Source organism: Microcaecilia unicolor, chromosome 6 (assembly GCF_901765095.1).
Source record: "Microcaecilia unicolor chromosome 6, aMicUni1.1, whole genome shotgun sequence".
Lineage (NCBI taxonomy): Eukaryota > Metazoa > Chordata > Amphibia > Gymnophiona > Siphonopidae > Microcaecilia > Microcaecilia unicolor.
Window position 1 is genome coordinate 233880716 of NC_044036.1, and position 24872 is coordinate 233905587.

At 47.0% G+C, this 24872-nt stretch overlaps 1 protein-coding gene across 1 annotated transcript in view; it reads left to right on the top strand.

Annotated features, from left to right (window-relative positions):
- NSMF (NMDA receptor synaptonuclear signaling and neuronal migration factor) overlaps positions 1 to 24872 on the top strand; it is a 742397-nt gene that overhangs the window by 337682 nt on the left and 379843 nt on the right. Inside the window, exon 4 of the mRNA XM_030206612.1 lies at positions 1676 to 1751. Coding sequence (XP_030062472.1) covers positions 1676 to 1751 — 76 coding nt within the window. The remainder of the gene's footprint in view (positions 1 to 1675; positions 1752 to 24872) is intronic.

Genomic DNA, 24872 nt, shown 5'->3' on the forward strand with positions numbered 1-24872 from the left:
ACTAAATAACTGTTTGAGGCTTGTGCAGATGGGGGACAGAGCTCGCAGGGGCGGGGATGGAAACAGAGCTCGTGGGGATGGGGACAAAGCTTGCGGGGACAGGGACAGATTTTGTCCCAGTGTCATTCTCTAGTCGATACCTCAAAGGGAGTAGAAACATTGAGATGAGATCACCAAAAATTAGAGGATTGGTCAAGGGTCTGGCAGTTAACATTTAATACCCAAAATATCACAGATAAATATAAAATAATTAAATCATATATAGCATAAACACCAATGTTCAATATTAATAAATACAAAACAGGAAAGTGAAAGTATATTACAAGAAATAAAATACAGATATCATGCAAATATTTATTATAAAATAGAACAATACACACTTATAATCCCCACATATATAAACCATCTGTCGGAAGCTGGGATAATGTCCACAAATATGTCCAATAATAAAGTGCAATCTGTATCAATATAATAGCTCTAAATGTCTCTTCACCCTTAGGTTCTCTGTAATACACACTCAGTGAGAACCCAGGACTTATTTGAAATCAAAATACTGTCCAATTCAGGATAGCAGTGATACAGTCGAACTTCAGATCACTGTTGCTGGTATATGTTGCTCATTCAAAAGGTATTAACTTGATGACAAAATCCTTGAACATACTAGAATCATATGAGAGCACAAACACAAAATGCTGAATCAAATCCAACTTCCATGGCTTCCAAAACTACTGAAATCATTCAGGACTCCAACGTGAATCACTAACAAAATCACTCAAAAATGCAGCCATCTGAATTGGACAGTATAGGATGAGGGCAGCCATTGGTAAACACACTTTATCCAATTGGCTAGCAATCTGCATCTTCTTCACTTATACCCAGGCTTGGCTGATTCTAGAGTGTCATGTCACAACTCACAATGTCAGATCCCTGACTGTGTCATTAGCCCTCTTGAGGTCAGCCTCCACTGAGGAGATATGAAGGCTGCAACATGGTCTTTGGTCCACACATTCACATCTCATTACTGCCTTAAACAGAATACCTAATGTGATGGTTGGTTTGGTCAGACAGTCCTACAAAATTTGTTTGGTGTCTAGAATCCAACTCCACCCCTCCCCCCAAACCCATTTTTCTCCTGTTCCAGGCTGCACCTTCACAACAGACTATATAAGTTAAGGCTGATTTTTTTTTTGTCTGGCCTATTGTCCCTATTGTTCTAGCATTGTTGTTTTTGGTGAGCCTGTTAGCTAAGGATTCCCACATGTGAGAAACAATGCCCTACTTGTGTTCGGAGAAAGCAAAGTAGTACCTGTAGCAGGTGTTCTTCGAGGAGAGCAGAACACATTCACACATATCCTCCCTCCTTCTCTAGGAGTTGTAGTCTTTTAGCTATATTATGGTACTGATGGTCCTACGATCACATATCAGGTGGGAAAGCACCTACACATTTGCGATGGTTCACTGCCAAAAGCCTCTTAAAGAGATATTACACTGGGCAGCATCCGCATTGGAGCTCCGTCGGATGTCATCACCCACACATGAAAATATGTCCTGTTGTCCTCGGAGAACACCAGCTACAGGTGACTAACTTCACTTTAATGAAAACTGTATGTTTCGAGATGTCCCTCTTCTGACACCATGTTATTGTTCTGTGTTTCTCTGTGGTAATGTCATTCAGATGATGTCCCCATACGGACCTGGTTTCCAAAAGAGAATCTCTTCACCTTTCATACTGCCACCACAACTATGCAAGCGTAAGTATATCTGGGTAGTTCGGCTGGGTTGGGATCAGTAAGTGCTTCAGAGTCCCATCTCACATTTCTGCATCTCTCATTGCTGAGCTCTTGGCTTGGGAACCGGGTAGACCTGGGCTGCAGCTGGGCCTCCATGTATAATTTTCAGACATCCTTGGGGCTTCTCCCTGCGTGTCCCAGTCCCCCTGATCCGGCTTCTCCCTGCGTGTTCCAGTCCGCCTGATCCGGCTTCTCCCTGCCTGCTCCAGTCCGCCTGATCCGGCTTCCTCCTGCATGCTCCAGTCCGCCTGACCCGGCTTCTTCCTGCCTGCTCCAGTCTGCCTGATCCAACTTCTTCCTGCTTGCTCCATTCCGCCTGACGCAGCTTCTTCCTGCATGCTCCAGTCCGCCTGATCCAGCTTCTTCCTGCCTGCTCCAGTCCGCCTGAACCAGCTTCTTCCTGCTTGATCCAGCTTCTTCCTGCTTGCTCCAGTTCGCCTGATCCAGCTTCTTCCTGTCTGCTCCAGTCCGCCTGATCCAGCTTCCTGCTTGCTCGTTCCAGTTCACCTGATCCAGCTGTTCCAGTCCGCCCGATCCTGCCCTCCCTGCTTGCTCCAGTCCATCTGCCTCAACCTGTTCCAGTCTACTTGATCCAGCGTGTTACAGCCTGCCTGCTCCAGCTACTCCCTTACTCCAGGCCCTCTGCTCCAGCCAGCTTACTCCAGTCTGCCTGATACAGCCTGTTCCAGTCCATCTGCTTCAGCTTGTCCCAGCCTGTTCCAGTCTGTCTGCATCAGCTTGTCCTAATCCGCCAGCTCCTGCTTCAAACCACTCCAGCCTGCCACTCGACTACTAGCCAATCATTGACTTACCACCAATCACCTGACTGTCTACCACCCACCCTGAAACCCGCCTGCCTCCCAGCCCATCTTCCTACCAGCTCATCACTCTCCTGCCCGACTGCTTACCCTCTCCTGCCTGTCTCCCAGCCCACCTACCTTCCCTTTGAACACCTCAGTCACTACCCATGGCCCCCATTCACATTCTATTCCTTGCCCTGTCCCTCCCTAATCTTTTCCCCCTCTCACCGCTGTCTTCCACACGATCTCACTACCCATCCCTGTCCTCTTCCACCCTCCCCTACCTACCCCTGTCCCCCACCACCTCACCATCCCTACTGTCTTCCTCCTCCTTCCTAGCTCTCAACCTTCAACACCTGCTTCCTGCCATGAACCCTTCCCCTTTCCTCCTAAGCGCATCCCGTCTTCGTCGCCTTCGTCGCCCTTCCTCACCCACCCTTCTCCGCACTCTCTTGCTCCTTCTCCTGCTATCCGCTGGTGACATTAATCCCAACCCAGGTCCCCCACACCTGTCCTCGTCCTCATCTCATCTATGCAAACGATCCCGCGATATCTCCAATCTCATCCCTATTCCCCTCCTCCCTCCCCTTCTCGTGTGCCCTGTGGAACGCCCACTCAATCTGCAACAAACTTCCCTTCACCCACGATCTCTTCATCTCCCATTCCCTTCATCTGCTCGCCCTAACTGAAACCTGGCTCACCCCGGACAACTCTTCCTCAATCGCAGCCCTATGCCACGGAGGTTATCTTTTCTCCCATTCGCCCCGCCCAGTCGGCCGTGGTGGCGGCGTCGGACTACTACTTTCGCCCGCCTGCAGCTTCCAACCTCTCCACCTACCTCAGTCTCACAGCTTCTCATCCTTTGAAGTTCACTCCATCCGTCTATTCCACCCACTGCCACTCAGAGTTGCAGTCATTTACCGCCCCCCTGATAAATCCCTCCCATCCTTCCTTACCGACTTCGATGCCTGGCTCTCCGTCTTTCTTGAGCCCTCATCCCCATCCCTCATTCTCGGTGACTTCAACATCCACACTGATAACCCTTCCGATTCATATGTCTCTCAGTTCCTCACTCTTACCTCCTCCTTCAACCTCCAACTGTGGTCACTCCACTCCTCAAAACACCATCACTTGACCCTACCTGTCCCTCCAACTACCGCCCCATTTCCCTCCTACCCTTCCTGTCCAAGATACTTGAACGCGCCGTTCACAGCCGCTGTATTGATTTTCTCTCCTCTCATGCCATCCTCGATCCGCTTCAATCCGGCTTTCGCCCCCTACACTCAACAGAAACGGCACTATCTAAAGTCTGCAATGACCTATTCCTCGCCAAATCCAAAGGTCACTACTCCATCCTCATCCTCCTCGACCTCTCCGCCGCTTTTGACACTGTCAATCACAACCTACTTCTTGACACACTGTCCTCCCTTGGGTTCCAGGGCTCTGTCCTCTCCTGGTTCTCCTCTTATCTCTCCCATCGCACCTTCAGAGTACACTCTCATGGTTCGTCCTCCTCCCCTATCCCGCTCTCTGTTGGAGTTCCTCAGGGATCTGTCCTTGGGCCCCTTCTTTTTTTCAATCTACACCTCTTCCTTAGGCTCCCTGATCTCTTCTCATGGTTTCCACTATCATCTTTATGCCGACGACACCCAGCTTTATCTCTCCACACCAGAAATCACTGCGGATACCCAGGCCAAAGTCTCGGCCTGCTTATCCGACATTGCTGCCTGGATGTCCAACCGCCACCTAAAACTGAATATGTCTAAGACTGAACTTATTGTTTTCCCACCCAAACCCACTTCCCCTCTCCCTTCACTCTCTATCTCAGTTGATAACACCCTCATCGTCCCCGTCTCATCTGCCCGCAACCTCGGTGTCATCTTCGACTCCTCCCTCTCCTTTTCTGCACACATCCAGCAGATAGCCAAGACCTGTCGCTTCTTCCTCTATAACATTAGCAAAATTCGCCCCTTCCGCTCCGAGCACACCACCCGAACTCTCATCCACTCTCTCATTACCTCTCGCCTTGACTACTGCAACCTGACCGGCCTCCCACGTAGCCATCTATCCCCCCTTCAGTCCATCCAGAACTCTGCCGCACGTCTTATCTTCCGCCTTAACCGATATACTCATATCACCCCTCTCCTCAAGTCACTTCACTGGCTCCCAATCAGATACCGCATACAGTTCAAGCTTCTCTTACTCACCTACAAATGCACTCGATCTGCGGCCCCTCCGTACCTCTCTACCCTCATCTCCCCTTACGTCCCTACCCGTAACCTCCGCTCTCAAGACAAATCCCTCCTTTCAGTACCCTTCTCCACCACCTCCAACTCCAGGCTCCGCCCCTTCTGTCTCGCCTCACCCCATGCCTGGAACATACTCCCTGAGCCCATACGCCGTGCTCCCTCCCTACCCATCTTCAAATCAATGCTCAAAGCCCACCTCTTCAATGTCGCCTTCGGCACCTAATCACTACACCTCTTCTCAGGAAAACTTATCTACCCCAACTTGACATTTCGTCCTTTAGATTGTAAGCTCTTCCGAGCAGGGACCGTCCTTAATTGTTAATTTGTACAGTGCTGCGTAACCCTAGTAGCGCTCTAGAAATGTTAAGTAGTAGTAGTAGTAGTAGTTTAACATAAATTTTTGAAGGCACAGCATAAAGGATTTCAGAAGCAAAAACTGCCTGTCTCCTCTGCTCCTGGAGGTTGGGGACATCACCTTTGCAACTGTCCTAAGGCTAGTGCATCTGAAACACAGGGGGTTCTAGGTCATTCTTAACCCCCAATCTCCTTGGTGGACACTATGAGTGTTTACCAAAGATCCATTGACTAGTAGTAATATTTTTATCTCTGTCTGGCAGTAGATTGATATTGTTCGCCTTCAGTCAACAGTGAGAGCTGTTCTCTGAATTTGATTACTTGTCTTTCCTGTTAACATCAAAACATAAAGACCACAAAAGCAACTGGGAAATATACAGCAAATAGTAAAACATAAAAAAAACCAGACTGAGAGTGGAGTTATCTTGTTGTGTGGCAGTACTACTGTATTTCTGTCAACTTACCACATTTTGATGGTTCTCTTTGGAAGCTCTATTGTTGTTTTGGATATGTGAAAACTGGCATTTAGACATCCATATTGGGTGGGCATTCAAATCCCAATTTTACAAAGGCAGGATATGGAGTCTAATACTGCAGTTCATCCATATGGCAAAGGGGCATGGTGTCAGTATGTTTTGAACAAGACTAGGGAGGGCCCAAAACATGGATGTCCAACTCTGATCACAGAAGGGAAAGGGACATCCAAGTCTAAAAAGGTGGGCATCCGTATTTAGACCTGGTACTTGTCACGTCCAGGTTACAGAAAGATGCTGTGTGAGCAGTTCTCCACTGAATGGAGATAAAGGAAGTCTTAGTAGGTATTTTTATGTCCCTGAAGTGCTCACAATTAAAAAAAGAAACAAAAATTACAAAAAGCTGCAGTGGAACTTGAACCAGCAACCTACAGATCTCTGCGTTAGCTCCTTTAACCATTAGACTATTCTGTTCCTCTATGTGAATGTATTTGTGGCCGTTTATAATATGGATGTTCCTGTGTTGCTATAATTTGGGCATTTCAGTTTGTAAAATGGACTTTTCCAGAACATGTATTTTAGAACAGGCTGTATCTTGTTCTAAAATACATGTTAGATGGATGTCCATTTTTGACATACTGACTGGAATATCCACATTCTGAGTTGGATGTCCTATTTAAACTGCCTCCCATGTTTTTATATGATTAATGTGATTACAATTTCCTATATTACATATTTTAAAAGAAATGGTTTTTGATTGTTATTTGGTTTTTATATTTCCCGGTTGATTTTGTGTTTTTTATATTCATAATTTGCAGTTGGGTACTCATTCTTTGTGTTTGTCCTATTAACATTAAAATGGGATGCAAATATCAAATATACTTAATATAGGCTATAAACACAGGCAAACACAGCACATAAAGCACCTTACATAAATAAAATAGATTACAAAATGCAGGATAGCTGGTGGTAATTTAACCATAAAATACAGTACTTCCAGAGATGCCAGTTTACAGAGTTCTAGGCTAGAGATTTTTGGATAGTCCTGGATTCCTGACCATCCCATCCTTGTGCATTATGGGACCTACAGCATTGATTTCAATGGGCAGGATTAGGTACTACAAATCCCACACTGCTTTGGGGATATATATTCAAAACTAGGACCGGCAAATAAATAAATCCCTGGCCTGAAAATAAGTAACTTGGCATTCTGTAACTTCTCAGTTTTATTGTCTGGTAAGAGGTCAAGGGGCAGGCCATTCAAGCACTTGACAAATGTTGTAATATCCAGGTAAGGTGGGAAAGAGCTGAAGTGTTTCAATGTTTTTCAGCTGTGGTTCATCTTATTTTATGTGTTTCAATATGTGTGTCGTATCTTATTGCAAGCAGAAATAGAATAACCATATAAACAAAATACAACATGTACATAAGTAATGCCACACTGGGAAAAGACCAAGGGTCCATTGAGCCCAGCATCCTGTCCACGATAGCGGTCAATCCAGGCCAAGGGCACCTGGCAAGCTTCCCAAACGTACAAACATTCTATACATGTTATTCCTGGAATTGTGGATTTTTCCTAAGTCCATTTAGTAGTAGTTTATGGACTTGTCCTTTAGGAAACTGTCTAACCCCTCTGCTAAGCTAACCTCCTTCACTACGTTCTCCGGCAACGAATTCCAGAGTTTAATTATGCGTTGGGTGAAGAAACATTTTCTCCGATTTGTTTTAAATTTACTGCACTGTAGTTTCATCGCATGCCCCCTAGTCCTAGTATTTTTGGAAAGCGTGAACAGACGCTTCACATCCACCTGTTCCACTCCACTCATTATTTTGTGTACCTCTATCATGTCTCCTGCATGGACCTCAATACCATCAACAACATTTTTGCAGTACTTTTCATATCTCATTTTAATTTAGTGGTGAAGATTTATAAAAGCAATTCAAGTTTTAGTGTAAAAGTATTAGTTTCATTGTAAAAGCATCACAGTCAACCAGTCTAACTTTATCTTTGCCTATTCAGTATTTGTAGCTATAGGAGATGATTTAATTTCAAAGTCATTTGTCACAATAGATAGTGGTTTAATGTGTCTGGAAATGACCATCTTCAGAATGGCTGCAAAAGTACATGAGAGGGTGAAAACGTGCATTTTCAGCTGAATTTAAAAAATAACACTCTTTAGGACAATGAAATAAAATGTTTGCACAGAATAGATTTTCTAGTGTGTATGCATTTTCCCCCTCCTTTCCTCTGCCTGCAGAGAAAGATTTAAAGTTTGCAGATATTGTTTTCACCATTTTGAAAGAAAAGTCACTTGTAGTTTTCTTTAAAAGCTGCCTGTGAGGGAGTGAGTGACATAGTAGCAGGCATCCCTAGAAACTCTCTCATTGAGGTTACAGTTCAGCCACTTTTCAGTAGGTGGCACTAGTCTGCTGAGACTGAGGCTATCAGAGTGGCAGGGCTCAGGCCAGGAGGGCGTTAAATGCCCTGAGTCAGTGTGAGAGAGAGAGAGGGAAACTGAGCAGTGTTGCCAGGGGGGCGGTTTTACCGCCCAATTGGGCGGTTTTCCGCGACCCGCCGCGGGAAATTTTTGCCCGCGGCGGGTTGCGGTTTTTTGGGCTGTTTTTGGCCTTCAGTGCGGTTTTTTCGGCCGCGGGGGGGCGGGGTTAGTGACGTTTTTGGGTGGGGTTAATGACGTTTTGGGCGGGGTTAGTGACGTGGGAGGCGGGGCCGATGACGTAGGAGGCGGGGCCGATGACGTGGAAGGCGGGGCCGATGACGTGGGAGGCGGGGCCGATGACGGGGAGGCGGGGCCGATGACGGGGAGGCGGGGCCGGTGACGTGGAAGGCGGGGCCAGTGACGGCGGGGGCGGGGTTGATGACGGCGGGGGCGGGCGTGATGACGCGGGGGTGGGGGTGTCAGGGGCGGGGTTTGTGTTTGGGCGGGTTTTGGGCTGTTTTTTGGGCTCGATCGGGCTGGAAAAAAATTTTCCACCTGGCAACCCTGAAACTGAGTGAAGAGGACTCCCAGAATCCTGTAATTACCAGCAGGCCAAGCTTCAGTGAGGTAGGAGAAGTTTCCTTGAACCGTAGGGCTAAGAGAGTGAATATTAACTAACTCTGTGGAGTGTATAAGAGAGACTGCAAGAGCCTAAATTAAGAAGAAGTGACTGTATATTTATCCTGTGAAGCCTGTGTCTGTGCTGGAAACCTGAACCAAAAGGGAAAAGTAGTCTTTATTGAAATGTAGGAACCTGTTAGTGACAAGAGTCCAGGATTATGTTTAAGAGACTTTATTGAGAGTGAAAAGCCTATGAGGAAACAGGCTTGTTTATTTCCCTTTTTATACAGAGTAAAGTCTTTCCTTTTGACATTGTACTGCCCTCCGTCTGCATTTTATGAGAACTCTATGCCTTGCCATCGCTCACATGTACATGTATGGTGGCAGCTGGGGGATTTTTTGTGGCTCTGCAAGAAGAGACAGCCCATGTGTCTCTGAGGATTGGGGCCTCAGTACAACTTGTGGTTGGGGGTCTGTATAAAGGCTAAGGAGAGTAGTTCTACCTTAGAGAGGTAGGGGAATAAGAATTAATAAGCGTTGGATAAGCAGGATTTATTTTCTCAGTTTTTTTTTTTAATTTTGGAAAAGTGTTGCAGTGGTATAGTTTCAAGTTTATTTCAGGATTTACTATCCTGCCCATCAAAAAGCATGTCTAGGTGGCTTACAGTCTAATAAGTAAAGAAAAGGAAGAAAATAATAAAAAAATTGAAGGAAGGGTCAGGGTAGAACTACAATTTCATGTAGGATAGAAGAGAGGGGGGGATAGGAAAGGAGTACTGAAACTGGTCCGCTGGATCCAACAGCGCCATCTCTGTGGACTGCATTAGCAGGATTAGGAGTACACATCAGAGAAAAGAAACATTTTAGGATCAATTTTAAAGTTTTGGAGAGATACCTGTTACTGAAGAGACTGGGGTAGCTTGTTCGAATGTTCAGGACCCTGAGCTGAGAAGATTGCCTTCCTGGTGTATTGAAAAGATGATCATAATGTTGTTGTATTTGAATGTGGAGTTAACATACGAGAAAAATAAGGTGATTCACCAGACGGATCTAATTTCTTTTTTCCAGTGATAAGTTTAATGGTGGTATTCGAAATTACTTGTAGGGGCCTAATATCAGATGTTTTGAGACCTATATAGTTACAGCAAATAAACTCAGGCCTGGAATACACAGGAAGACTAGCCAAGAGGGGTCTGAAGTGCAGCAGAGTGTGTTTGGGTACAAGCCACACCTAGCCAGGAGAGTTGGCAAGGTGGAAGAGAGGAGAAAAAAAGGTTTAAAAGTGTGAAAGCAAGTACCTTGGAAGTTGTTCCCTGTTGAAAGTACAGAGTGAGAGAAAGTGTGGTATGGCTTCAGATTGAGCTTCAAACAGCAGAGAGCTGGAAGCTTGATTGAGCTGCAATCTTCACCTGAGTGTAATTAGCAGAAGCTGGTCAGAAGCAGAAAACGGTTCCATGTAAAACTGAAAGTAAGATTGGTGCTGGAGCAGCCAGAGAAAGCCAGTCCAGACTCTAGGAGTGGAGCGGGAACTGGAGCTGCTATTGAGAAGCTTGCTGTAAGCATCTGCAGAGCAGAGAAGTATAAGGTTACAAGATGTGCACAGTGAAAAGTATTAAAGGCTGAACTGCTGGCAGAGAAGCTGCAGCTGAGGCAATTCAGGAACTTGATTTGGAGTGAGGGTTATAGCCAGAACTGGAGCTAGATGTTCTGAAACAAGGCCAGCTCTTGCATACACAGCAGAAACTGTAGGCTGAAGATAGAAACTGCTGCATTGTAATCTGCAACTGGAGCAATTGGGACTCCTGGAGTGGAGTAGTTGTTCCAAGCCTGCACTTCAGCATATACTGGTTGGGGAACCAGTGAGTGTGCCTTAAAGAATTTGAAGAAGTAAAACTCCAGGATGGGCATTTGGGACCGTATGTTGCAGGAAACCTGGTTAGCCTTCATCAATGCCCATAGGATTACGGGCCCTGGGAGTGGGGCACAGTCTAGGAACAGGGAAAGGCCAAAAAGAGGGTCATGAAACAAGGAGTGTCTAACAGAAAGCCTGCTGGGGTAGCCAAAAAGGCACCAGGAGGAAAGAAGATAAAGGAGGCTCCAAGAGGGAACAAGTTTTAATGGACTTGCCAGAAGTCAAAGGGCTTCAGGGGGTTAAGTGCCCTGACAAAGGCAGGAAGCTAGAAGCCAAACAAGTGGCCGAGCAGCAAGTGAAACCGATTTCTTGTGCATCCTAAGCTCAGAAGCCCGAAGAAGGAATAGGGGACCTGTCATGAACATTCCATATCATCATGCTGATCAATCCATAGACTGGTGGGTTGTGTCCATCTACCAGCAGGTGGAGATAGAGAGCAATCCTTTTGCCTCCCTATATGTGGTCATGTGCTGCTGGAAACTCCTCAGTATGTTCTCTATCTCAGCAGGTGGTGGTCACACACAGCAGCAGCTCTGGCTAGGTCTCCAAGCCTAATTTTTAGGTTTTGTTGAGTACCTGGGGTTGAGGGCTCTTCTTGAGCAAGTGCAAACCTGGTGGCGCCAGGTCCCTCCTTTTCTCCCCCCTCCCGCTGGCTCCGTTAAAAAAAAAAAAAATTTTGGACGTCCTTAAGGGCGTTTATTTCGACGTTTATTTAAACGTTTATTGCAGCTACTCACTGGGACACCAGGTCGTTACAGCTCGGAGCGAGAAGCACGTAATTTTTACCTTTTTATAGCGGGCAGGAGGTTCCCCGATCGATCTCCACGTGGCCTATGGCGTCGGAGGGCGAGGGCGCGAAGAATCGCTCCCCGGACCGCGTGTGCGCTTCTAGCGGGGATGCGGGGGTCTTAAAGTCTGATTCGCTCTTGTTGGGTGTCAGTTTGGAGGCCGGTCAGTGTCCCGGGTCTTCCTCCGGTGCGGCGGTTTTTCCCGCCATAAACGCCCATCCCCCGCTGCTCGCCTCCGCCATCTTGGCCGGCCACTCTGCTCGGACGGCTTCTTCTTGGGCCGCCCTTGAGCTGGGAGACGTTAATGCCATGGCCGCCCTTGATTTGGGCGACGGCAAAAAAGCGGCCAAAGTTAAGCGCCGTTCTTCCCGCGCGGCTCCTTCGCGGAGTGTCGCGCCGGACGCCATCTTGGATGCGCAGCATGTTTCTCCCCTGCTCTTCCGAGCGCCGGTTGAGGGTGCATCTAGGGCTGTGGCCCAGGCTGCTGAAGTGCACAGTCTGGGGGGTTTCTCCCCCGAGTTTATTTTGCTGCTGCATCAGGCCTTCCTTATGCAAAACGCTGCCCCTGCTCCCTTGTCCGATAAAGGGGTTGAGGCCCCCGGAAGTAAACGCCCTCGGGTGGATTCCCAGGCCTTAGAGGACTCTGTCTCCTCTGATGTAGATGAGGGCAGCGTATCTGAGTTCTCCCAACGGTCCTTTGGGGATTCCTTGGAGGAGACGGATTCCCGCTCGGATGGAGCGGATGACCCCTCTGCAGCGCGGATCTTTCGCTCAGAGGATTTGCCCAACCTGTTAGTGCAGGCCATGAGCATTTTGAAGATTTCCTCTCCAGAGGACGTCTCTCCCTCAGCCCCTGTTGGCTCCGCCATTATGCTGGGGACGAAGCGCCCGCCTAGAACCTTCCACGTGCATGATGCCATGCACACCTTAATTTCGGTTCAATGGGATGTCCCGGAAGCGAGCCTGAAAGTGGCTAGGGCTATGTCCCGCCTCTATCCTTTGCCTGAAAGTGAACGGGAGGCCTTTCTTTGGCCTACCGTGGATTCTTTAATCACTGCGGTGACTAAGAAAACGGCGTTGCCGGTGGAAGGTGGCACGGCCCTAAAGGAAGCCCAAGACAGAAGATTGGAGGCGGCCTTAAGGTCGTCCTTCGAGGCGGCTGCCTTAAGTTTGCAGGCCTCAGTTTGCGGCTCCTATGTGGCCAGGGCGTGCCTGACGATTGTGCAGCGGGCTTCCCCCTCGGATCCTTCTTTGAGGGCTGATTGGCCGGCCCTGGAATCGGGCTTGGCTTATTTGGCAGACTTACTGTATGATGTCTTGAGAGCCTCGGCTAAAGGTATGGCTTAGACAGTCTCTGCGCGGCGGTGACTTTGGCTGAAACATTGGTCTGCTGACCACGCCTCTAAGTCCCGCCTGGCTAAGTTGCCTTTTAAAGGCAAGCTGCTCTTTGGGGTCGAGCTGGACAAAATTGTGACCGATCTCGGCACGTCTAAGGGCAAGAGGTTACCAGAGGTCAGGGCTCGGGCCAGTGCTCGCCCCGGTATCTCCAGAGGACGGTTTTAGGAAGCCCGTCGGTACCGCCCGGGCAAGTCGGGCTCCTCTGCCCCCTCTTCCTTCAAGAGGAACTTCTCCCCCAAGCAGCATTCCTTTCGCAGACCGCCGTCCCGGAGGTGCGCCCTCCGGTCCTCCCCCAGGGTCTCGTACCCAATGACGGGTTCCTGGTCCATGGCCCAGTGCAGATTGGAGGACGCCTGTCCTCGTTTCTGGGCGAGTGGACCAGGGTAACTTCAGACGCTTGGGTGCTGGAAGTCATCAGAGACGGCTACAAGCTAGAGTTCTGCCGACCCTTAAGAGACGGGTTTGTACTCTCTCCCTGCAAGTCTCCGGTCAAAGCTGTGGCAGTGCAGCAGACCTTGGACAATCTGATCCGCCTGGGTGCGGTCGTTCCGGTGCCAGAAAATCAGCTTGGCAAGGGACGTTACTCCATTTACTTTGTGGTACCAAAGAAAGGAGGTTCTGTACGGCCTATCCTCGACCTCAAAGGGGTCAATCGGGCCTTGAAAGTTCGGCACTTTTGCATGGAGACTCTCCGCTCTGTTATAGCGGCAGTGAAGGCAGGGGAGTTCCTGGCATCCTTGGACATCAAGGAAGCGTACTTGCATATTCCCATCTGGCCTCCTCATCAACGCTTTCTGCATTTTGCAGTCCTGGGCCGACACTTCCAGTTCAGAGCCCTCCCGTTCGGGTTGGCTACTGCTCCGCGGACCTTCTCCAAAGTAATGGTGGTCATCGCGGCCTTCCTGCGAAAGGAAGGAGAACAAGTCCATCCTTATCTGGACGACTGGTTGATCCGAGCCCCCTCTTATGCAGAGTGCGGCAAAGCTGTGGACCGGGTGATTGCTCTTTTGAGCTCCCTGGGGTGGATCATCAACTGGGAGAAAAGCCAGCTGCGCCCGACTCAGTCCCTGGAGTATCTGGGAGTTCGTTTCGACACCCAAGTGGGCAGAGTGTTCCTGCCGGACAATCGGATTGTCAAACTTCAGGCTCAGGTGGACCAGTTCCTAGTAGCCTCTCCGCTTCGGGCTTGGGACTATGTGCAGCTGTTGGGCTCTATGACGGCCACGATGGAAGTAGTGCCCTGGGCCAGGGCTCATATGAGACCACTACAACACTCTCTGCTGCAGTGCTGGACTCCGGTGTCGGAGGATTATGCTGTGCGCCTTCCCTTGGACCCAGCAGTGTGCAAGGCGCTGAGCTGGTGGCTGAAGACAGACAAGTTGTCTGCAGGGATGCCTCTTGTGACCCCGGAGTGGATTGTCGTCATGACGGACGCCTCTTTGACGGGCTGGGGAGCCCACTGCTTGGGAAGGACAGCGCAGGGGCTCTGGTCTCCTGCAGAGGCAAAGTGGTCTATCAACCTCCTGGAACTCAGAGCCATTCGGTTGGCGCTTTTGGAGTTCCTCCCGGTACTGGCGTTGAAGCCAGTACGGGTCCTGTCGGACAACGCCACGGCTGTGGCCTATGTCAACCGCCAGGGAGGTACCAAGAGCGCCCCTCTAGCCAAGGAAGCCATGAATCTATGCCAGTGGGCGGAAGCGAACCTGGAACAGCTGTCAGCGGCCCACATTGCCGGAGTCATGAATGTCAAGGCGGACTTTCTCAGTCGCCATACCTTGGTTCCCGGAGAGTGGCAGTTATCGGCTCAGGCGTTCTTGGACATCACGAAGCGCTGGGGCCAGCCAAGCCTAGATCTGATGGCGTCATCGGCCAATTGCCAAGTGCCGCGCTTTTTCAGCAGAGGACGGGACCCTCGATCTCTGGGAGTAGATGCTCTTCTCCAACAGTGGCCGACACAGGAGCTTCTCTATGTGTTCCCGCCCTGGCCCATGTTGGGCAGGGTACTAGACCGGGTGGCAAAGCATCCGGACCAAATAATCCTGGTGGGTCCAGACTGGCCCAGACGTCCCTGGTATGCGGATTTGATCAGGCTCTCAGTGGACGACCCTCTGCGGCTGCCAGTGGAGCAGGGCCTGTTGCATCAGGGTCCCGTGGTGATGGAGGATCCCTCCCCCTTTGGTCTTATGGCCTGGCTATTGAGCGGCAGCGTCAAAGAAGGGCTTCTCAGACAAGGTCATCGCCACTATGCTGAGAGCGAGGAAGCGCTCTACTTCTACTGCTTACGCCAGGGTTTGGCGTACCTTTTTGCAGCGTGGTGTGAAGCAGGCTCACTTTCTCCCTTCACTGCTCCAATTTCTTCAGTGCTGGCGTTCCTGCAAGAAGGTCTGGAGAAAGGCCTGTCGCTCAGTTCCCTTAAAGTCCAGGTAGCGGCTCTGGCTTGCTTCAGGGGCCGCCTGAAGGGTGCTTCCCTGGCTTCGCAGCCAGATGTGGTACGTTTTCTCAAGGGAGTTAATCACCTCCTCTGCACTCAGTGGTGCCTGCGTGGAATCTCAACCTGGTGCTAAGAGCCTTGCAGAAGCCGCCTTTTGAACCCTTGTGGAGGGCATCTCTGAAAGACCTGACGTTGAAAACGGTCTTTTTGGTGGCTATCACTTCAGCCAGAAGAGTTTCCGAGCTCCAGGCACTCTCATGTCGAGAGCCTTTTCTGCAGTTCACTGAGGCAGGAGTGACTATTCGCACAGTGCCTTCCTTCCTGCCCAAGATTGTTTCTCGCTTCCATGTGAATCAGCAGCTCTGTCTCCCTTCCTTTCGTAGGGAGGACTACCCAGAGGAATACTCTGTTCTCAAATTTCTGGATGTGAGACGAGTCATCATCAGATACTTGGAAGTGACCAATGATTTCCGGAAATTGGATCATCTGTTTGTCCTGTTAGCAGGTCCTCGTAAGGGTCTGCAGGCTGCTAAGCCTACAGTGGCAAGATGGGTCAAGGAAGCCATTGCAGCGGCTTATGTGGCCGCGGGGAAGGTGCCGCCTATCCAGCTGAAGGCTCACTCCACTAGAGCTCAGGCGGCCTCGATGGCAGAGGCCGGGTCCGTCTCCTTGGAGGAGATATGCAAGGCGGCAAGTTGGGCATCGGCCCATACCTTCTCCAGGCATTACCGCTTGACTGTGGCTGCTCGGGCGGAGGCCCGGTTTGGAGCTTCAGTGTTGCGGTCAGGGATTTCAATGTCCCGCCCTGGGTGAGTACTGCTTCGGTACATCCCACCAGTCTATGGATTGATCAGCATGATGATATGGAAGGTAAAATTATGTATCATACCTGATAATTTTCTTTCCATTAATCATAGCTGATCAATCCATAGCCCCTCCCAGATATCTGTACTGTTTATATTCTGGTTGCATTTCAGGTTCAAGTTTAGTCTTCAGTTCCTGTTCAGGAGGACTTCGTGTTCAAGTTTTTTCAATTGGATTCTTCAAGAGTTGAGACGAGTTTGTGTTACAGTGAGCTGCTGCATTCCTCTCCCCTCCGTTTTACGGGGCTGGATTGAGACATAAATTCTGCCGGCGCTCCCTCCCGCTTCGTGCGGCAGTAGGGCAGCTTTGTACCCCTCCCGCTTCGGCGGTGTTAGGGTCAGTCAGCTCCTCCCGCGGTTGCGGTTGCAGGATAAGCCAGATCCCCCCGCATCGGCGGGGTGGTGTCCCTCCCCCGCTCCGCGGGGATGAGCTGGACGGATTCCCCTCCCCCACTTGTGTGGGGATGAGCTGGGTTAATTCCCCTCCCCCGTTTCGGCGGTGGTGAGCTGGGCAGAGTGTCCCTTTGTGGGTGTAATTCTCTAAGTGCTGAGTCCTGCGGATGGAGCTTGGATATCGACATACTGAGGAGTTTCCGGCAGCACATGACCACATATAGGGAGGCAAAAGGATTGCTCTCTATCTCCACCTGCTGGTAGATAGACACAACCCACCAGTCTATGGATTGATCAGCTATGATTAATGGAAAGAAAATTATCAGGTATGATACATAATTTTACCTTCAATCGCAATCCCATTGCCACCCATGCATGATCAGACACTATTATAGGACCTATTTTGGTTTCAGTTACATGAGTTAGCAAGTCCCTTGCGATCAGTATATAATCGATGCATGATAACGTTGAATTTGCTCGGGACAAATGTGTATAGTCCTGATCTAATGGATTCAGGGTTCTCCATACATCCACCACATCTAGGGCCTCCTCTAGCATCCCAATACCCCTCTGGGTCCTGGACTGCTCTCTTTCCGTTGGTTTAGATCGATCCAATTTTGGATCCATGACCTCATTAAGTTCTCCTCCCAGTATAACAGGCCCTTCTCCCATATCCTGCAACCTACGAAGAAGCTGTTTATAAAAGTGCTTCTCATAATTATTAGGTGCATAAATGTTGCATAGCAATAGAGGCTGCCTGTCTAATTCTACTGACACCAATACATATCTTCCCCTATTGTCCCTAATTATTTTCTTAATTTTCACATGAATCCGCTTCTGAATCAAAATTATCACCTCTCCCTTCCCTTCCACCGCTGGGGATTCCACCTTTCCAATGCCAATGCCTCCGGAAGCCATTTTTCCAGAAAGGCGCCGAGGTTCTTTTCCGGCAAACTCTCCGGGAGTCCCACCAGTCGTAAATTGTTTCTCCGTGAGCGGTTCTCCAAGTCCTCTACCTTCAGTTCAAGTTCCGACAACCGGGAAGCTAGTTTTGGCTGCTCCTGCCATCTTCCAGATCTCCTCCGCCTGTCCTAGCCGCTGCTGCGCCTCATGCAGGTCCGTCACCAGTGCTGCCTGCCGTTCTTCCATCCCATCCAATTTGTCAATTATCAGCTGCAACTTCTGCCCCACTGTTTGTTCTACTGCTGCTTTAACCTCCTCCCTGAGCTGAGCGGCCCACAGCGAGCTAGGCGAGGGGGAATTTGGCACTCCTTTATCCGCCATCTTGGATTCCACTGGTCGCACTCTGTCTTTAGGCTCTTTCTGCCCTGATTTTGCCGCCATTCGCCTCCTCACCTCTGCTGCCTTACAGTTTCAGTTGTGCGTTGCACTTGCGATGCTTATCATTCACAATTTTATTTGAAAGCACATTTATCTCGAGCGCAGAGTAATCGGTGTCCCGGAGCAGCTGCATTCCCCGACTCGCTACTCCACTCCCCAACCGGAAGTCCCGTATTTTAATAATTTTAAAGGGAAACTTTACACAACTATTGCTATTAAAACATTTAAACTTATCTGATAGTTCTGTTCTTGGCATAAGTGTTTCTGTTAAGAGAAATTAAATAAGTAAAGGTAAATACAGTTAGATTGACACATTAGAATACACACTTTAATAGTTGAAGTGAAGTTTTATTGTTAAATTGAAAATAAACTGTTAAATACTTACCATATTTTGTTTAAATTGAAATAAAAGACAACTTGTGAACGATTGGTTCTGGATCCTTCTGATAAAGAAAAATTCTGAAATTAGTTTTCTTTTTCCTCTCTTGGACTTGGAATACGGGAGAGGAGGTTAGTTTAATTTGTACTCTCCTGTTCTTCAGAGGTGTGACTCAGGGTATTTAACATGACTACTAACATCAGGTATCCTGAGCCACACACTAATGCGTTGAAACAGAGAGGGGTAACAGTAATAAGATTGCTGAGGCCTCCTAGAAGGAAAATAGGGTTTTCTCTGATAATGAACATATTGCCTACGAGAAAAACCCCTAACTTGGTCAAGAGCATCCTCCAATAGAGTACATATGGTTGAACAATTGTCTTTAAATAAAACCACTATCTCTTGCACTTTCTCACCAAATAAATGTTGACCAGAACATGGTGCATCAGCAATACGCTCACACAAATCCTCCCTCAAACCTGAGGCTGTTAACCAAGTTAAGCTTCTAGAGGCAATAGCTGTAGCTGCATCTCTTGTCGCAGTGTCATAGGTGTCATGGAGGGGCATTTTCGAAAGAAACGTCTAAATCAGAATTTGGATGTTTTACAAAGACGTCCATATTCCAAACAGGAAAGAAGGTCATTTTCGAAAATGATGGACGTCTATCTTTTGTGTTCAAAAATACTATGGACGTCCTTTGTTTTGGTCCATTTTTGAACACAAGACGTCCAAATGCAAGCCATCCAAAACAGAGCAGGAGTGGCTTAATGGTTAGTGCAGTGGGCATTGATCCTGGCAACATGGAATCAATTCCCACTGCTGTTCCTTGTGACTTTGGGCAAGTCAAATGCACAAGGGGCATTTTTGGATATAACATCTAAGTCTGAATTTGGATGTTTTTTGTAAAATGTCCAAAATCAGAACAGGAAAGGTTATTTTCTACAAAAAAAGTCTCTCTTTTCTTTTTGAAAGTTCTGTTTGTTAAAATGGTTTGTGATTTGGGGGAGTAAGGGGAGGTGATCCCCGAGTCTCTCCAGTGGTCATCTGGTCATTTGGGGCACCTGTTGTGGTTAGTGCACTAGCCTAGTGGTTAGTGCAACAGACTTTGATCCTGGTGAAATGGGGTCAAGTCCCACTGCAGCTATTTCCTATAAAAGGTCTAGCTCAAAACTAAGTTTTAGTCTTGGGCATCTTTGTTTTGTTCCATTATTGCTGAAAGACGTCCATGTCTTAGGAACGCCCAAGTCCCGCCTTGAACACGCCCCCGGCACGCCCCTTGAGATTTGGACGTCCTTCTGGCAGACTTCAGAGAAAGACATCCAAAAAGAGGTTTTGATAATACTGATTTGGACGTTTCTGTGAGATAAATGTCCAAATGCTGACTTAAATCACTTTTTGGACATCTATCTCTTTTGAAAATGAGCCTGATAGTCCGATTGTAATAGGAACTTAGAATCATTTACAAGATCTCCAAACCGTGTAAAATATTGCGCTCCTTAGAAAGAGACTGCATAGTTTCTAACATATGGCTTAGAAACTATGCCAAAAGCAACCAAAGAGTGGCATCAAAACACACTGGAAGGGAGTGTGGATAAAATCAGCCTTTATTGAAAGGACCCAGCACATGCGCTGTGTTTCAGCTTGGCAGCCTGCATCAGGAGTTACAAATAATACATATGAATGCTACAATTAAACACATACATAAATAAACAATCCACCCAAAATGTCCTACCCCCCCACCCCCCCGGAAATTCAGTGCTGGTCGTTGGATATGGCCCAGCATTGAATTTCTTGGTTTGCTGCTGACTGCAGGAGGTAGCCCAGCTAATTCCCATGGTATGAATATCGGTCTCAATATCAATAAAGGAAGGCTAGAATATGTATATGATTATTCAGATACAACCAAAATATGATCATACAACTGTTTTAAGAAAAAACACATAAAAAACTTAATTATATAAATATCACTTAAAATATTTAAAAGTACTTAAGTAAAAAGTAAAAGTACTGGCTTCAAAACTAGTGAAGTAAAAGTAGAAAGTCTTATCAAAAAAATAAAATAAACCCTCAAGTACAAAGTAAAAAGTATTCTTAACCAGTTGAATCACAGAATGTAGTATGTTTGCAAGCAATACTGTATTGTGATTATGTACCTATCAACTTGTAATTTGTCTAGATCTCTGTGGGTACAATGGAACAGAAAAAAACTTAATAAATGAAATTACAAATTTAAATTAATACATTTTTAACAAGCTTGTTAAAATTTGTTTGCAAGAGGGTGGAGGAGGGAAGAAGTTTTGTGTTTTACATTTTCAAATGATTGCCACTATAAAATTTGTAATAGACTGGAATATCTTAATATTTCATCTGTATCTGTTAAATCTGCTTAAATAAAAGCAGATTTCATCGTGAAATTTGTAATAGCTACATGCATAGCATTTTTAAATGTAGATTAATTTTACATTTGTAAATGTTTTCTCTTTTAATCACCTCTATGATAAGCTTCCGTGTGGGAAACCAGCAAGAAAGGAAATGGGAAATAGAAATGTATCTGAGAGAACAAAGCGACAAGCCACCAATGCCCACTGCTTCCCGTTCCCTCCCCCTCCCCGCCTCCTCTGCAACCTTAAATAGGTCAGACAAGCCAGGGAATGGTACCTGCAAGTATCCGGTCAGCTCTGTCTTGGCTCAGTGGTGGGCTGATTTCTTAGCTTGCTCTAGCAAAAAATAATACATCCGACTCGGTACTGCTGCAGAGTGCAGAGCAGACACAATGAACACTCTGAGACTGAGAGCTAGCTGACTACTAGCTGGGACTAATGCAACTGTTGCAGGCAGCCGTTGAGCAGCATTACTACCTCATGGATGCATGGGTGACCTCAAATTCTGCTGGCCCATGTGTGTGTCAGACATTGTGAGCCCACATCACCCTGGGCAGAGAGGGCTTAGTTCTGGGGTGGCTTTCCCTGCAGACTGATTGCAGACTTGCAGAACAGTACCAGCCCATCTCTGCCAAGGAGCTGCACCAGGTCCTTCAGCCCTGGTAGCTGGAAATAAGTGAGCTGCACTAATGGAGGGGTTATAGGCAACTTGGACAGGCATTTACTAAACTTTAACAAAATTCTGGTCGCCGCATCTCAAGAAAGATATAGTAGAATTGGAAAAGGTGCAGCGAAGGGCGACGAAAATGATAGTGGGAATGGGACGACTTCCCTATGAAGAAAGACTAAGGAGGCTAGGGCTTTTCAGCTTGGAGAAGAGACAGCTGAGGGGAGACATGATAGAGGTATATAAAATAATCCCATACTTCCCACCAGGAGTGGAACAGGTGGATGTGAAGCGTCTGTTCACACTTTCCAAAAATACTAGGACTAGGGGGCATGCGATGAAACTACAGTGTAGTAAATTTAAAACAAAAAAAGGAGAAAATATTTCTTCACCCAACGCGTAATTAAACTCTGGAATTCGTTGCCAGAGATCGTAGTGAAGGCGGTTAGCTTGGCAGAGTTTAAAAAGGGGTTAGATGGTTTCCTAAAGGACAAGTCCATAGACCGCTACTAAATGGACTTGGGAAAAATCCACAATTTCGGGAATAACATGTATAAAATGTTTGTACGTTTGAGGTAGCTTGCCAGGTGCCCTTGACCTGGATTGGCCGCTGTCGTGGACAGGATGCTGGGCTCGATGGACCTTTGGTCTTTTCCCAGTATGGCATTACTTATGTACTTATGTAACCGGCTCCCAAAATTTGGGCTCGGGTCTCATCTCGGCATTGTTGGCCTCCTCCTCCTCTGTGGCTTGTTTGTGCATCTTCTTTCCCCACTGCCCACCCCTCATATATCACCTCTCTGGCTCCCCTCACACCAGTCCTTGCCTCTTCTTTTTGCCATGGTTAATTTTTTTTAAAGCAGTGCTGGCATGCATCAACAGGAATAGGCTGCTTTAGCCAATCCTGGAGGTCTTCCTTTGGCCCTCGGGGGCAGGACAGGCTGAAGGAAGGCCCCTAGGATTGGCCGAAGCAGCTTGCTCTTGCCAAAGTGTGCCAGCACTGCTTTAAAAAAAAATGAAACGCGGCAGAACAAGAAGAGGCAAGGAGTGGAGATGCAAGTGAGCTGTTCTATGTTGTCATTCTTTATTGTTGATTGCATTTTTATTTGATCTCAACATTTTAAACATGCCGGCTTGTGCAGCATAGGGATGTACACAGAGGAAGTATTGGTTTCATCGTTTAGAGTAGTAATTTGTCCTAAATTTTTAAATCAGTGTGTCATTCGAATAAGCTGGTTATAGGGACTCCCTGTATTCGTGCGGAGATGTTAACAGACATAACGTTATGAGAATCAGGTACTTAGCAATCAGACTTACTATTTATAAGTACAATTAAAAAAAGACATTAGGTTGAAACCTGGGAGCCTTAATATCTTTTTTTTTTTTCCCTGTACCTACATCAAAAGAAAAAGATAGCATGTGGGAACTTGCTGCTTTTGTTTTGTGGATTGCAGTGGTATATTATTAAAATGCACTTGCCTTACTTTATTACTACTATTTCAAAGACAGGTATTGAATAATGAGTGAAGGACTTCTCTCATGTAGAAGTTCTGACCAGAGCCAGTCTAAATGTGCCAACATTGTCCAGTTCGAAGAACAAGTGGCTTCAAACTCCCAATAAGTTATCAACTTCAACAAACACACTGGACCAGAAAAGAGAGGCGGAGGCATAGCACTAATCTATCTGTCCCACTTTACCACCAAACCACTGCCGAGTCCATAACACCTCAACTTGAAATTGCCTCAATCAGAATCCACAACAAAACCCTATGCGATCATGTGAATTGTGTCTTGTTTTACAGACCTCCAGGTAATTGGAACGAAGGCCAGACCAACTTCATGGACACATTTGTAACCAACTCCAATACACTAGTACTAGGACACATCAACCTTCACTTAGAAGACCCGAACTCTATCAACGCACGAGAATGTAAGGAATTTCTCCGTTTGTGCAATCTCAAATGACCACAAATGCAAGCAACCCACGTCAAAGGACACACACTTAATCTCATCTCACACAAACTCTCAACAGACCAGAACCTAACAATAACAAGTACGAAATGGACAGAGACACACCCTGGACCAACCACTACAAACTAAACTTATCCCTACATTGGTGGAAGAAGGGTATACAATGAATACTAGAACACACATCCTACAGCACAAAAGGTCAAGTAGACACGAAAACATTCTGGCAACTAATATACAATAACGAATGGGCAACACAAACAGACTCCATATACTACCTCATAGAATGGGACAAAAGATGCAAAAGCATAGTAGATGAAATTGCGCCCTTATGAACAAGAAGCCCACGCAAGCATAACTCGACACCATGGTTCAACGATGAACTGAAAAAGTTAAAAACACAAACCAGGAAACTTGAACAAGCATGGAATAAAACAAAAGGTGAACATACACTCCACATGGAAACAAATACAAAGAAAATACAAATACGCAATAAGACAGGCCAAAAGATCATACTATAAAACCAAAATAGGAACAGATTACAAAGACACGAGGAAATTATACCAACTCGTGAACAAACTCCTAGACACCAACTTGATAACTACCACGAATACAAACATCCCATCTGCAGATAAACTTGTGAAGTACTTCAATGAAAAAATTGTAAACCGATGCAACACGCTACCTCAGAACAACACCGACATTGAAAACTTCCTTAATGAATTGGACCCAACCATTGGAGAATACCCGGCAGATCAGACCTGGTTAACTTTCGCCCTCCTTACCATCGAAACAGTTACTCAGGCGATTAGTAGGTTTTCCAACACTTCCTGTAAACTAGATACCTGTCCCAGCTACCTAATGAAATCCGCCCCTGACCGCTTCATAGCAGACCTCACATCCCACCTAAATTACATTCTTCAGCAAGGCCTCTTCCCTAGGGAAAAAGGGCAATATCCTACTCACCCCAAAAGATACCAAGAAAAAAACAAAATCACTAACTACCATCCAGGCACATCTATCCCGTTGGTGGTCAAACTGATGGAAAGCATGGTAACCAAACAACTTACAGATTACATAAAGAAATTCTCAATATTACACGAATCACAGTCAGGCTTTCGTTCTCTCCACAGCATGGAAACAGTATTACTCACTCTTCTAGCCATATTCAAGCAGGACATGTCTAGTGCATTCGACATGGTAAACCATAATATATTAATAAGATTACTAGATAAGTTCAGGATTGGTGGAAACATACTTAACTGGATCAAGGGCTTCCTAACCACAAGAACATATCAAGTAAAATCAAATTCAAACATATCACTGTGGAAAGCAGACTGTGGAGTACCGCAAGGATCACCGCTATCACCGATCCTATTCAACTTAATGATGACCCCACTTGCAAAGTCCTTATCCAACCATGGCGTTAACCCTTTCATATAGTGGAGTGGAGGAGTGGCCTAGTGGTTAGAGTGGTGGACTTTGGTCCTGGGGAACTGGGTTCAATTCCCACTGCAGGCACAGGCACTTCCTTGTGACTCTGGGCAAGTCACTTAACCCTCCATTGCCCCAGGTACAAATAAGTACCTGTATATAATATGTAAGCCACATTGAGCCTGCCATAAC